General features: G+C 39.8%; 1 protein-coding gene across 2 annotated transcripts in view; it reads left to right on the top strand.

Moving 5' to 3' along the window:
- The window catches only part of LOC137198146 (glutamate receptor ionotropic, kainate 5-like), a 107,544-nt gene that overhangs the window by 66,764 nt on the left and 25,505 nt on the right, over window positions 1-15,275 (top strand). For both annotated transcript variants that reach the window (XM_067611805.1, XM_067611806.1), the window contains exon 12: window positions 3,842-3,955. In XM_067611805.1, the coding sequence (XP_067467906.1) occupies window positions 3,842-3,955 (114 nt within the window). The remainder of the gene's footprint in view (window positions 1-3,841; window positions 3,956-15,275) is intronic.

Genomic DNA, 15,275 nt, shown 5'->3' with positions numbered 1-15,275 from the left:
GCCACTTCCCAGTTATAGGCTGATATCCAACTTTCCATTCATTAGTCAGATACTTGAAAAGATAGTTTCAGTTCAAACTCATTTATTACAGAAAACAACATCCTGGAGGAATTCCAGTCAGGCTTTAAAACAAACCACAGCATTGAAACAGCTCAGACTAAACTCTGATGAGAATAAGGTCTCAGTTCTTATCTTCTCTGACCTAAATGCAGCGTTTGATACGATTGACCGTGATATCCTAATCAGTCGCCTGTACGAGGGGGCCGGTCTTTCTGACTGTGTGTTAAACTGGTTCAAAACAAACATCAAAGGGAGAAAGTTTTACGTCAGTCTTGGAGATCATGTGTCTGAGGAACATATCAACTGCAAGGGAGCTGCCTTGGTCCATCATTATTCTCACTGTACATGCTGCCACTTGGTAACATCATCAGAGAGCACAATGTATGTTTCCATCGTTATGCAGATGACACGTGACTCTATATCTCTGCTGGACCAACTGATACTGCAGCTATAAACTCTGTTGCTACCTGTCCTCTGGCAATAAATATACATATACACTATATACATATTGCAGGCACATCATTACATAAGGTCATTACATATTATGTATTTCAACATTATGTTTTTACACTGTAAATCTATCAAAGAACAGCATGTAGCTCGGTCAGCTTTTTGCTAACTCCTAGCCTCATCTCAGGTCAGAGTCTAAGTTCTTACACACATGTAGTTAAGACACATGCAGTTTCTCTCATGATATAGACATGTAGTCTGCCTCAGCAATACATGTATAAAATAATAAACCCATAACTGTACTCATGTTTCACAGGAGTCACTCTGCTGCCATTTCTAAGAGCGTCTTCAGTTACGATGCTTTTGGGAAACACCTCTTGAGCTTAAAAAGGTTCATAAGATGGATTATTATGATCATCTTATCCTTAAGATGCTTTAATGGTGCCCAGGTGTTGCGATCGCTGTCGACTGTCTCCCTGGTCGGAAAAACAATCAACCAATTAGAGCTTTTTAGGTGAGATTAAGATTGAAGCCATTATTTTCCTGAGCCAGAAAAACATCCACACCGAGTCACTGACGTTTTAAAACTCGACACAGTTTCAGACTGAGCTGAGAGGCTCGGTTGTGTCTGGCTTTGAGGGCGTTTTAGTAAAATCAGAGAGTGTAACTATTATTCCTGAAGGCATTGTGTCTCTCCCAAAATGTTTCCTGTTAATGCAAAATAGCTGAACATGAATGTAATTCACTGGAGGTTGTTCAGCTCATTACAGAATAAATTAGGAGCCGTTAGGCAGTTAGGAGCTGAATAACTAATGAAAATCTCTCTCTGTGTTCTCTGCGCAGTTTCAGTAGCGTTTCTTATTGTCTTTGTTCACTCTGTTTACTCATATATTTGACTAGCTTATCCCAAATATTAACCATGTTTCTATTCCTGCTTTTGTTCATCTCCACCTGTTCATCTGCTCTTCTTTCATGTTGTCAGCGTCTAACAGGACTTGACCCTCCTTTCTTCTTCTGTCCTCCACTAGTTTTATTTCTTCTCAGACTTCTCCTCTCCCGTTGTCTCTTCTTTGATGTTGATTATTTAAATTTTATTTCAGCACATCTTGTTTTTCTCATGCTTCACCAGTTGAAAGTCTCTCTCTTCCTTCCTTCTGTCTCCCTGATGATCTAATTCCCTGTCTCTCGTTTCCTCCTAATCCTCAATTATAGGTTTACTATGCAGGGTTTGTTGGTTGCTGTTTGTATACACACAGCATTCGAAGATGGTCCCTCCTCCGGTTCAATGAGAGAGAGAGAAAGAGAAAATAGCTGTGGTTGAGCGAGCTAGAGAGTGAATGAAGACAGCGAGCAGCGTTGGCGAGAACAAAGCTGTGAATCAGAGAAATAAAACATTATTTTCTGATTGTTTCATAGCAGTTACGTTCTAAAGCGCAAACAAACGCCTACACCTCCACACAACCCTGCCGGAAGCGGCCACATCGCTGGATTTAGTGTGAACGCAGAGCTTCTTCCTCTCTGCTCTGTGTGTACGCAGCTCAGCTCCGCCCTCGGTCAGCAGACACACAGACCTGCTGCTCTTTATACATCCATGACACAGAGAGCAGAGATGTAACCTGGTCGCTACGCTACGAGTCCCGACCTCACACTCTGCGCTGTTATTGGCTGAGAGTTACACACCCACTGCACAAAGGTGTCCAGAACACAGTAAAATAACAATAAGAAGAAGAAGAAGAAGAAAATACAGGCAAAGAGCAGAGTCTCTGCAGGTACATACAGACACACACTTCTAGTCTTCTAATCCCATTGACATTTTTAATAAAACAAATAACTAAAACTCCCGGTTTGGAAAAGAACTTTACTCAACAGTACATGGTGTTGGCGGAACAGGGCCCAGAACATCTACCTGAGGAACTCCATAGTCCATATCAAGTCTCAGCGGTACAGAATAAACCAAACTTATAAACATTATTTGATATGACAGCCCAGCATTCTTATAAATAACGTCCATATCAACGATTCTGCACCTCATGAGTTTCGTCCAGTATCAGCGTTCTTGTGCCAATACAGGAAGTAGTTTGTCCTTCATGCTGTGAGGCAGAAAGTGTAGCACATCTGAATGTCATGCAGGAGACCAGAGTTCACATTTCACTACAGACCTGAAATAAATATTCAACCACATTCAAGGGCTGTGCAATATATACTGAATTAAAAGGACAGGTTCACAGTTTTTCAAGTGTGTTAAACCAGCAGTCAGGTGTCCATATGAACAGTGAAAGAGGTTTTCCTCGCTGTAATCATTCCTCCTGTTCATACTGGATATTAAAAGATCCTTCAAATGTGTTTTCAATGGAAATGATGGAGGCTTTGGCACTAAAAAGACAACATTGAAAACATTGAAAGATATCTACTTGATTTGACTCATTTGGACGCTGAAGCTTCATATTATGAAGGGATCTTCTAATGGTCAGTACAGACTAGAAAAACTGTGAACCCGTCCTTTAATATTACTTAAAACACTTAAAATACATAAGAGAATAATATGAAGTAGAGGTGAAATGATGCTAAAAGAAGTGTTGGAAGAATCTAGAGCTGCAACTATTGTTCAATCAGAAAATTAATTTGCAATATTTGATGACTGAATAATTGTTTCAGCAATTTTTTAAGCAAAAATCTACTGGTTCCAGTTTCTCAAATGTGAATATTTTCAGGTTTTTAATCTCCTTTATGACAATAAACTGGTTTATTATCATATTATTAACCATGAGCTCTGAGAACTTGTGATGGACATTTTTCACAATTTACTTACATTTTTCTCAATTAATAACTTATTAATCGGGAAAATACTAGTTGCAGACCTGGAAGAATCCATTTATTAAAAGATAGACTGCGTTGATTTTCCACCTCAGTTTGTGTTTCCAGCTGTTCTCTGTGTAAAAAGTCGTATAAACCAGCCTTCTGTGTCTCCAGAGGAAGCTGTGAGAAACCTGATAAACTGCCTCAAGTCATGTCAGTTGAGTCAGAGTCAGCTGGGGCCGAACACTACAAGTTTGAAAAGTTAAAAAAAGTTTTAAAAAATCTGGGGGTGTGGAGTTAGAAAGAAGAGAAAGAAGTTACCAGACCTTTGTAGCTCGCTCCCCACAGCTTCTTTTCAGGGTTTTTTTTGTTTGTTTGTTTGTTTATTTGTTCAGAAAGGAAGGTTAAAATGTACTGTGAGTTAACACAACATTCAAGAATGATAAAAAACACAGTGTGTCTGCTCAGCTTAAGATCAATTCTGTGTTTCTGCTGCCCGGACTACATCTCTCTCTCTTGTCTTTTGTCTCTGTAGAAAGCAGACCTGGCGGTCGCCGGCTTCACCATCACCTCCGAGAGAGAGAAGGTGATCGATTTCTCCAAACCCTTCATGACTCTGGGGATCAGCATCCTGTACCGAGTTCATCTGGTAAACTCACCTGGATATTTTACTTGTTTCTGTTTATATTGGCTATTATTTTTTACAGAAATAGATATTTATTCAACTGCAGCTCAGTTAACAATCATCCAACTTGCAAAGCTGCAGCCTCGGTTACACTTTATTTATTTATCCCCAGGTTTTTTTTTTCTTTATGTTGAATGTTATAGCAGTCAGCAGTTTACATCCCCAGAAGTCCCAAATGTCAGTTTTTTATTCCAGCAGTAAGTGAACGCATCAAAACTGTCAATATGAACATAAACAAGATTTATCAGTGGAGTTAATAAAATATTCCAAACCAGCATCAACAGAAACGCGACTAAAAATAGCTGAAAATTGATGCAGTTTAGACAAAAATTAAAACAGTTTTCAGCAAATATATGTTGACAGTTGTAACACATAATGTGTTGGAATTACACAGTGAAAATAATATTAGTAGCAGCTGTTAATATGCATATTTAACATTTTTAACACTGAGTGAAGAAAAGAATCTGCAGGCGTCTCCTCATGTAGCAACATCTTCTTCATCATCTTGTTAGCGTTGATTTCTATTTTCTTTATAAATACTGATCTATGAAGGACAGTTAGCCAATCCTCACTTATTTAATGTTATAAGACGTCATGTTTCTACAGACTGTTGGCAGGTAGAGCAGCAGGTCCATCTTGCTTCTTTACACTCGTGTTTAGCGTTAGCTAGTTCTCTCACTTCACAGTTGCAGAGTTTTTAAACTGTTTTTAGTTGTAAAGCTTCACCTCATCTTTTAAACTGTGTAACTCAAACTGATAAAAACATCCTGCTCACCAGAGAAACAGCAACATCAGTTGTTTGTTCAAACACTCAATAAATATCTTCTCACTGAACTGAAATGCTACATTCACACAAAATTATTTTAGCGCTGCAGAAAGTCTTGTGGAGGAGGTTGATGGTTGATGGTTGAGGTGAACAGTGTGTGTTTGTAGGACTACCAGACCTACAAAATATAAAACTGTTTGGTTCTCTAACACGAGACTAGACAAGTTTGATGTCGTTAGTCAAGGAGGCACAACTAAGCTACCGTTGCTAGCGGTTTAGCTACAGTGCAACGCAAAGTATGCTAGCTGTATATAACTTACGCTCTGCTCAGATCATGCTCTCAGATGATGATGATGTTCCAGTAGAGCCCCAGAATATAAATATAGACGTGGAAATGTGCAGAATATGTCGTCTTTAACCGAAATTCAAATTCATATGTGCCCTTTTCGAAGGTACACGGGTGTAAATACTAGGGGTGTGCCCGAATACAAATACGTTATTCAGCAAAGCACAAATAGTGGGTTTTTTACGAACATTTGTTTCATACAAATATTTTAAAAATTATTTGTTTTCGGGAAGAAAAAAAACAAAAAACATGTTAAATACCAGCAAACACAGGTCGGTTACATCACTATCTCAGTGTCTCTCCTCTGCTCCACTGTGACGTCTATCAGCAGGTCTCAACGAGGGGAGTCACATCCACCTGCTACATGACGCACATTTCCTTATTTGGACATCACTCCCGGAGTTGGGGGTGTTCTCCCAAGGGAACACTTCATGAACTTCTAAAATTAAAAGCGTAATAAAAACAAAAACAGGATTTTTAAACCTCTTCCCATTTTTATTCGAATACAAATACAAATAATTTTGCTGCCTCATCAAATACAGATACAAATACAAATACTGGACCCTCTGCACATTCCTAGTAAATACAGTAGTATCAGACCAAGCTTTGTGCTTTGTTGCACCTTCAAACACATTCAACAGTGATGTCATAGCGTCCTGACTTTTACATCACTGAAGCAAACAGTAAAACCAAAGCTATCAGCATCTGCTACATACTGCAAAGTGTGACTGGGTAAAGATGTTTTTTTTTGTGTGATTTGTGTGAAAAAACATAATTTTCTGTTTGTAACATCCTGCACAGCACATCGTTGTAACATCCAACCAATATGAGGACACAGTTTGCTTTCGTCCTGAAAAGCCCAGCAGGTTGTCTTGTTTTCTTTTCCTGCAGATGGGACACAAACTTTTAAAAAACTGAACAACAGTTTGCACTTGTTGACATCCCCCCCCCCTCTCTCTCTCTTTCTCTCCGTCTGGTCGATGATTTGATGAATTCAGACAGAAAATGCTGCAGTAACAACAGCAGCCGCCTCCTCAGCAGGAGCTCTGCTGCTGGAGGCAACAACAGTCCCCCGACTGCTCAGGTCAGTTCAGGACCGAGCAGCAGCAAATATTCAGAGAGATCATGCTGGGGGAGAAGTGCTGGAAGAGCAGATAAAAGCAGAGCCGAGGACACAGATAGAGGGCATGTTTCTTCTTCTGCATTTTTCTTTTCTTTTTGGGAGAGGAGAGGGGATATGTGACAGCAGCTGCTTCTTGAAAAATATGAGTTTTTCAACCTGTGAGGGAGGAATCGGTGACTCTGCCTCTCTGACTGTGAATGTGAAACACTAACGAGTCGCCTCCTCCACCTCCTCCTGCTCAGGTTCAAAATGTAGGTGAATAAACTACAAACAGGCACAGGAAGTCATTAATGTGTTTGCAAAGACACGAAGCAAAAGGCAGCATTTTTCCTGTGAATACTCAGAAACGGTTGCCAATTATTTCTGCTTCCAGAAGGAAAAAAAATGTTCAAATACACTGAGCTCGGGGACAATTACAGTTTTATATTTTTGGAAAAGGTTTCAGTTGATGCTACTGGGATCAGTTTAAATGTAATGTGAGAGGCTGTGTGTAAAAAACACCTTAAAGGTGATGGACAAATAACAAGAATAAATACCTGAGAACATGATGCAATAGAAAACAATAAAACTGCAAGAAGCTTTGTGAAGCTGCTGCAGCTTCTCTTCATCTGGAGTCACTGCTGCATAAAAACAAACACGATCGGTCAGAAAAATCAAAACCACAGAGAGTCAAACCGACTCTCCAGACGTCCAGAAAGAAAACATTTGTCTTGCCAAACCGAGTTAGTCGACTTTCTCCAGAAATCTGATTCGTTAACTGTCATGTAAACGAGAAACCAGGTTTCCATAGTTGAGGTTTTTTGGGATTAGAGAAACCTGAATTTTCTTCTGGACAACACCGATTTCTCTGCCATGTAAACGTTTAACGAGGTTTCTAATCAGCTTTTTTTATAAATGAAGAGTAGCTGAATGAACAGAGAGATCATTGTGTCCTCATATGTAGAAGTCTGAACAAGTCTGTTTCCACCGCCGAACATTTGACTGTTTGTTTAAATTCAGACACATTCGTTCCCCAATTACCTGCATGACCTGGTTTCACTGGTTAACCTGGTTACATAAGAGCATGTAAACACACTGAATGACTGCAATAATTAAAGGAATAGTTCCACATTTTTGGAAACTTAAATTTAGATGAGAAGTAACACGTTACATCCTGTTTGTTTGATCAGGAGACGATGACGAGTCTGAGGTGGTTTTACTGGCACAAGATTGTCATAAAGCACAAAAATCATCAGCTGTGTGTTTGTGTGTGTGTGTGTGTGTGTGTGTGTGTGTGTGTGTGTGTGTGTGTGTGTGTGTGTGTCGGACTCGGCTGCCTTGACAGCAAAATAAAAAAACAAAAAAAAAAACAACCTTAAATACAGCACAGTAAGGAGATGAAATATTAGTTTGTCCTTGCACATATAAAACCGAGGACAACGGTGTCAAAACCTCCACAAAAAACTCTCACAGACTGAAAAAGTCTTAATATAGAACAAAATACCGACGTTACACAGAGTTCATATCAACAGAACTACTTTATAAAAACTTGTGAGGAGATACGCTCGTCACGACTTACGCCGGTTCCCCAGATAAATCCGAGGGGTCGTGAGATGATTAATGGGAAAGAAAAAGAAGAAAAAAAACAAATCTGTTTCCAGTTTTCTTTAATCTTTTGTTAAATATCAGATCATTTGACTTCTTGGGCTACAAACAATTTAAAAGAGTAGAAATCACTCACAGACATCTGGAACTTGATATGGGACTAGTTTATCACATGTTTTTGTTTGTAAAATCTTAATCTGCAAAGTAATAAGGAACTAAAGCTGTAAAATAAATGAAGTAAAGATAAAGTATTTCCCTCTGCGACGTTGGAGCTGGAAATACTCAAATACCAAAAAACAGTAGTTGAGTAAATGTGCTGCCTGTTCGTCCGCTGCTCATCAGTATTCACCTCCACCATCTGTCCTCCATGTTTGATGTAGTCTGCTGTTAGGTGTATTGACTCAGTGATCAGTCAGCTGTTTAATGTGTGTACAGCCGAGGCTCTCCGCACACAAGCGTCCTCCCTGCTTCATTTTCTTAAGTGTTTATTTAACGATTAAGTCGAGCGAGAACTCGTTTTTTTTTTTTTTTTACTCACAGTAACAACCTCAGGCGGTGATTTACGCTCTCACACGATCGGGAGGAGAGGAGAACTTCAGCTGAGGAGGATTTGAACCGAGGCGTCGTAAACTCTCCCTCCACTAAACATCAGGCTGCAGTGGTGACCGTTATACACAGTAGAGAGGCTGGTTAACAGGCCGTGCTGATGATGCTCCAACACATAAAACACACATCAAGGACACAAGATCTGCTCCTGCAAAATAAACATGAACAGAAACCATAAAAACTTTGCGGTTTTTGTTTCTGTTTATGGAAACTTGCAGCAGAAATATCATCTTTATCATTCAGCACATTCTGCTAGTAGTAACTAAAAGTACATAAGTATTATGAGCTTGATGTAGTTAAAGTATTGCAGTAAAAGTACATAAGTATTATGAGCTTGATGTAGTTAAAGTATTGCAGTAAAAGTACATAAGTATTATGAGCTTGATGTAGTTAAAGTATTGCATTAAAAGTACATAAGTATTATGAGCTTGATGTAGTTAAAGTATTGCAGTAAAAGTACATAAGTATTATGAGCTTGATGTAGTTAAAGTATTGCAGTAAAAGTACATAAGTATTATGAGCTTGATGTAGTTAAAGTATTGCAGTAAAAGTAGTGGTTTGGTCCCTCTGACTGATATATTATTATATATGACATCATTAGATTATTAATAGTGAAGCATCAGTGTTAGAGCAGCATGTTACTGTTGTAGCTGCTGGAGGTGGAGCTAGTTTACACTACTTTATATACAGTTAGCTAGTTTAGTCCAGTGGTTCCCAACCTAGGGGTCGGGCCCCTCCAAAGGGTCAGCAGATAAATCTGAGGGGTGGTGAGATGATTAATGGGAGAGGAAAGAAGAAAAAACAAAGTTCTGATACACAAATCTGTTCTCAGTTTTTGGACTTTTTCTCTAATCTTTGATTTTTGCTGAAATATTGGATCATTTGAACATTTATTGAAATGAAAGCATGTGAGAAGTTTAGAGGGAAAAATCACTATTTGGTGGAGCTGTTAACAACTCATAGACATGTGAAATGTGACCCCGACTACACACTGCTTTTTGTAAGACGTCAAAAGCCAAAAAGGTTGGAAACCACTGGTTTCATCTTTAACAATGTGTTGTATTTTAAAAGCTTGTTATATTATCCATTGTGTCAAATCTTCATCGGAAAAGTAACTAAAGCTGTCAAATAAATGTAGTGGAGTAGAAAGTACAATATTTCCCTCTGAAATGTAGAAAGTAGCATCACATGGAAATACTCAAGTAAAGTACAAGTACCTCAAGGTTGTACTTGAGTAAATGTACTTTACTTTCCATTGAGGGGCTGCATAAAGGACCAGAAGAAGATAAATAAGGAGTGTTTAACTGTAAATCATGCAGAGATATTCCAGTAGAGCTCCAGAATATTTCCTCTTTTAAAGTTTGCATCCCGCATCGTTTACATCCATCCATGTAAAAAACGACTGAATCAGTCTTTTCAGCAGGTGCTTTGCTCCGTAGTGCTTCCAGTGATCAAAACCTCCCCGGGGTGCCTTTAATTATGTTGTCTGTGTTGCCAGGCAACCCGGTGCCTTCAGGGCCCCTGAGAGTCTGGAGCAGTCGTCCACTTTTCCTGCTTCATAATCCGAACCCTGACGACGGCGACAATACTCACAAACATCCAACTATTCGTAACTCTGCGACTCCCAGAGCAACAACGTAAATGATACAGTGATGTCTGGAAGTAAAGAAACACACACACACACACACACACACGTAGCATCTATCTAAATAGCTTGCAAGCACACTTAAAGATGGTAATCTATTTAATTGCCCAAGCTGTTGACTTATGCACACACATTAGCGGAGAGCCGCGGTGTTTATCAGTGTTCTTGCCTCCTGGTGTTGAACAGTGTAAATTTATGTCTGCTGCTGCTCCCAATTCATTAGTTCTCGATATATCATCACTCTGCTTTTCACTGCGTCTGAGTCTCAACAATTCATTACAGCGTGATGCACACAAGCAGGGTGTGATTTGCTGGGGGGGGGGGCTGCTGGGGATTTTCCCCCCTCTGGTCTGTATATTCCTGCATCTGCTGAGGTATTTTATCCCCAATGGAGACGAAAGTTTATCCCGTCACAGTGATTCATGCTGCTTCACCCGTAGACCATGTGTGTAGACTTGGGTGCACCAGATCCGCCCTGAAGGTATCATCGGCTCCGGAACGTATCCACAAAACGGGTCTGGATTCCACTTGCACAGCAGACCAGATCTGGCCCAGACTCTACCCATAGTGGCTCAATCGTCTCTGGATCCCTTATTCAAAATGGCTCATCTGGCCAAAACTAGCTACAGAAATATCTCAAATCTAGCCAACCAACATCTGGGACCAACAGCAGATCTCACTGAGGAGTTTCTTTATTTGAAGAGGTGCTAATCAGACCTACAGTGTCATGGGGGAGTAGCAGGAATGGACCCAAATGCAGAGACCAGAATGCAGAGTTGCATGCACCAAAAGATTCAACCAGGACTTAAAAAAGTAAGTGAACTGACGAGGAGATGAGGTGCAGGTGGGGAGATGATGGGTGGAGAACTCAGGAGAAGGGAACACAGTAACAAAACCAAAACCCAGAAAACACAATACTCTAAATACAACCCACACCAACCCGTCCAAGAACCACTATGAACCTAAACCCAACACACCAAGCTAAACAACAAAAGGCCAAAAACCCACCACCCAAATATAACAAGAGAAACCAGAAGGACTGAACAGAAGTGCAAACCAGGAAACCCCAAAGAACACAACAACACACAAAGTCCAGGCAGGATGTGACCTACAGACTGTTGGTCCTCGGTGGTCCATGATTGGCCATCAATCGCCTCAACACAAGTATCAATAAAATGCAGTAATACAACACTAGAGGTTTATGAGATTGATCAGTCATTAGTATCAATATGTAAATCCACAGAACTACAACGCAACAGATTGAAAGTGAAGCCAGTTAAAATTAATTATTCCATTTGTTTCTGAAAAGAAAAACTTAGATATCAAGAATTTAATGGAGATTAATTTAAGCCTGAAAACAGCACTTTGCTGGGGGGGGGTGAGTCCTCATGTGCTGGTTGGACCCTGAAATATGATCCAGGAAGGCTGGTTGGAGGGAAAGATGCAGGCGTGTGAGGCTTAATAGATGTCAAAACACTGTAAAACCTTTTATACAATGAGGAAGGATTTTACAACTATGGAAACCAGAAATGTGCACTTGCATGTATTTTGGCAAAACTTGCCAAAAAAATTGCCGAAAACTTCAACTATTTTTTTTTCTCTTGAATTTAATCTTCATGTAGTTCGACGTGTGAAAGTGTGAAACTATGAAAAACACGTAGAACCAGTCATCGTCTATAAATTCACATGATTAGAACAATTTGAGACGTTTTTCCCATAAAAATGACTTTCAGCAACATGTTTATGTTCATGTGACGGCGCCCTCTAGTGGCCGCAGTAATTATTATACATATGGGATCAATGGAGGAATTCAGGTGACTAATTGATTAAAACAGGTTTAGACTGTTGTTCAGACAGAATAAACTATTTGAAGACATTTTTCACTCTATTCTGACATTTTATAGCCCAAAAAATTAATTGATTAATCAAATAAATAACCAACAGATTAATAGATAATGAAAATAATTGTGAGTTGTGACTAAATTATAGTCAAACTTGTCAGATATCAAGAATTTAATGGAGATTAATTTAAGCCTCATGTGCTGGTTGGACCCTGAAATATGATCCAGGAAGGCTGTTTGGAGGGAAAGATGCAGGCGTTTAAGGCTTATTAGATGTCAAAACACTGTAAAACCTTTTATACTATGAGGAAGGATTTTACAGCTATGGAAAGTTGTTACCACAAATGTGCACTTGCATGTATTTTGGCAAAACTTGAGCCTGGTTCATCAGCATGGCTGTGTTTTTTTCATGTAGTGTTAATGTCAGTTTGAACTAAAGCCGCTAAGTAACTTCAAATTGTTTTAAATATTTGTTACGATTACTTATGCAGCAGCAGCGACGTCTTTGATGCCATCTGGCTGAGAGATTAAGCAGCAGCTGCTTCAACTAAGTACAGAACACTTAAATGATCAGTGAAAGCACAAACGGCAGAAAATGAAAGTCCTCTCTCTAATTCATCTGCACCGTTTGGTTTTTTTTTTTGTGTTTACAAGACATAATTTCTCTCCTGCATCAAATATCAGCTACTCCTGCTTCCTCTTTAAATATCACTATATATTCAACACATATTTTGTTATAGAGAGCTGGGAATATGCAGCAGTTTAAAACATGCAGACATGATGCTTTCTACTAATCGCACTTTATTCAGGCAGCAGACAACAAATCAGATTGATGCCACTTGTGAATGTATCTGAAATAAAATACATCTGAGATATAATCGGTTATTAAAAAAAAAACTAAGAGCTGCAACATAAGAACAGTCTGTCATGCAAACAACAATAAAATCAGAAATCACTGTCAGGGCTCATGTGACACTAGAGACGACACAGCGTCTAGTTCATGTGATGACGCAGTAAATGGACCAGAGACGTGGATCCACAGGAAGAAGACAGAAGTTCGTCATAAAAGCAGATGTTTTCTTAGCCTGACAAGTAGGCAAATACTGTAGCCTGTTTATTTTGTAATGGAGGATCATAGGTCAAACTGTAACTGTAGGTAGTTAAGGGGCAGGTGACCACTGCGGTGCATTGGCAAGAATGCAGGGATGCTGGGATGCTGGGATGCTGGGATGCTGGGATACTGGGATGCTGGGATGCAGGGATGCTGGGATGCAGGGATACTGGGATGCTGGGATGCAGGGATGCTGGGATGCTGGGATGCTGGGATGCAGGGATGCTGGGATGCAGGGATGCTGGGATGCTGGGATGCTGGGATACTGGGATGCTGGGATGCAGGGATGCAGGGATGCTGGGATGCTGGGATGCTGGGATACTGGGATGCTGGGATGCTGGGATACTGGGATGCTGGGATGCAGGGATGCAGGGGTGCTGGGATGCTGGGATGCTCTCTTCAATGGTTTATTAATACCAACAGGTAGGTATATACAGGTGTGTGTGTGCAGTTATATTTCTGAACACACACATGCGAGGATAGCTCATCAGTGGCCACTATTTACAATATATATACTCCACTGTAGTATCTCTCTCTCGTCCGATCTCCATGGCAACTATGACCAAAACAAAACATAGCAACCGGCAGTGTTTGCATTGCTAATAACAAGGGAGCTGATTGGCTGATCCTGCTACCCGACTGATCGACTAAACTACTATTATACACAAACAAACGAGTTCTTCATCACAAACATTGAAGTTTGTTGCATAGAGCGGACCAAAGTCCAACTTTGCATGCAGATGATGCACCGATTTAACGCAGCATTTCTAACCTTTTCCGTGTCTCATTTAACACCGTTGGTTGGGTTTAGAGAAAGATCACAGTTTGGATTAAACAGCAGAATGTTGTAAAAATGTCCCGACGTGATGTTAAAGATCTCAAACAATGCTCTCTGGCTGCTTTTGCAACTTCTTGTCAACAAACTATCAACCTGCCTCCTCCTAATCAGCCAAAAATCACTTTATAAAATAAAAGAAAGTCTCATTATATTGACGTCACTTCCCTGGGAATGATCAGTGCATCACCTGCACGCAAAACTGGACTTTGGTGTGTTTGCTGCACACAGTTTGAGAGTGTAAAGTCGTGATATTTGTACTCAGATTGAAGAGACCGAGCTGATTAAACAGTGACTTGCAAGAATGACATTAAGTGTATTTGCACATCTGGAAAGTATCTACAGTACTGGAAGGAGCGTCTAAATGTTAAATTAACATTTAACCTTTTGTTTTGTTGTATATGATCACATCTCCTGTGAACTTGACATCACACTGCTGAGAGTGAAAATATCAAACTAAAAAAAAAAAGATTTAAATATTCCTGCAAATGCAGCAGTCAAATTTATGTTACTGTAGCAGCTGCAAGAAATAGACTAATAGTCATAGATGGACTTCATAGTTCGCTCACTGTGGTTCTGATTTATTATCATAGTAATTATAATTAATAACTTTATTTATATAGCACCTTTTAAAAACAGAGTTGAGTGCTTTGACAGACAAAGCAAAAGCAAAGACATGAGACAGAAGACAATAACAGATCTGACCTTAAAAAGATGGCGGCCAAAGGCAAAGAAAGACAATAAAGAGATGATAAAAAGTTTAAAAGAAAGATGATCTAAAGACAACATTACATCAAAGCAAGTCTGTAGAAATGGGTTTTAAGAAGTGATTTACTGATTCTGCGAGCCTTATCTCCTCAGGCAGGTCGTTCCAAAGTCGAGGGGCCCTGATGGAAAAAGCACAGTCACCTTTAGATTTAAGCCTCGACTTTGGAACAGCCAGAAGGGCGCCACCTCAACATATCTGTTATGTAGCTCGGAGCTTCAGACCCAGACGTGCTTTAAAAGTGAGTAAAATCTTAAAATCGATTCTAAAATGAACAGGGAACCAACGGAGAGAAGCCAGAATCGAGGTGATGTGATGTTGTCTGTTAAAACCAGTAAGAAGCCGAGTTGCTGCGTTCTGAACCAGTTGGAGGCGGAACAGGGATTTTTGTGTTTTATACCGGAAAGGAGGGAGTTGCAGTAATCTAGTCTAGAGAAAATGAAAGCATGGATGATTTTTTTCAAGGTGGGAATGGTGGAGCATCGGCTTAATTCTGGAGATGGTTCTGATTTGGAGGAAGCAGGACTGGACAAGTTTGTCAGTGTGTAACATTGATGTTCCCTGACGAGATGCTTTCCTTCCCCACTGTTCACGATGCCTCCATGAATAAAAACGTTTCATACTTTCACATCCAGACTTGACTTTATACTAAAGTTCTTTG

This window comes from Thunnus thynnus, chromosome 15 (genome assembly GCF_963924715.1).
Source record: "Thunnus thynnus chromosome 15, fThuThy2.1, whole genome shotgun sequence".
Lineage (NCBI taxonomy): Eukaryota > Metazoa > Chordata > Actinopteri > Scombriformes > Scombridae > Thunnus > Thunnus thynnus.
This window is presented reverse-complemented; position numbering and strand designations above follow the sequence as displayed.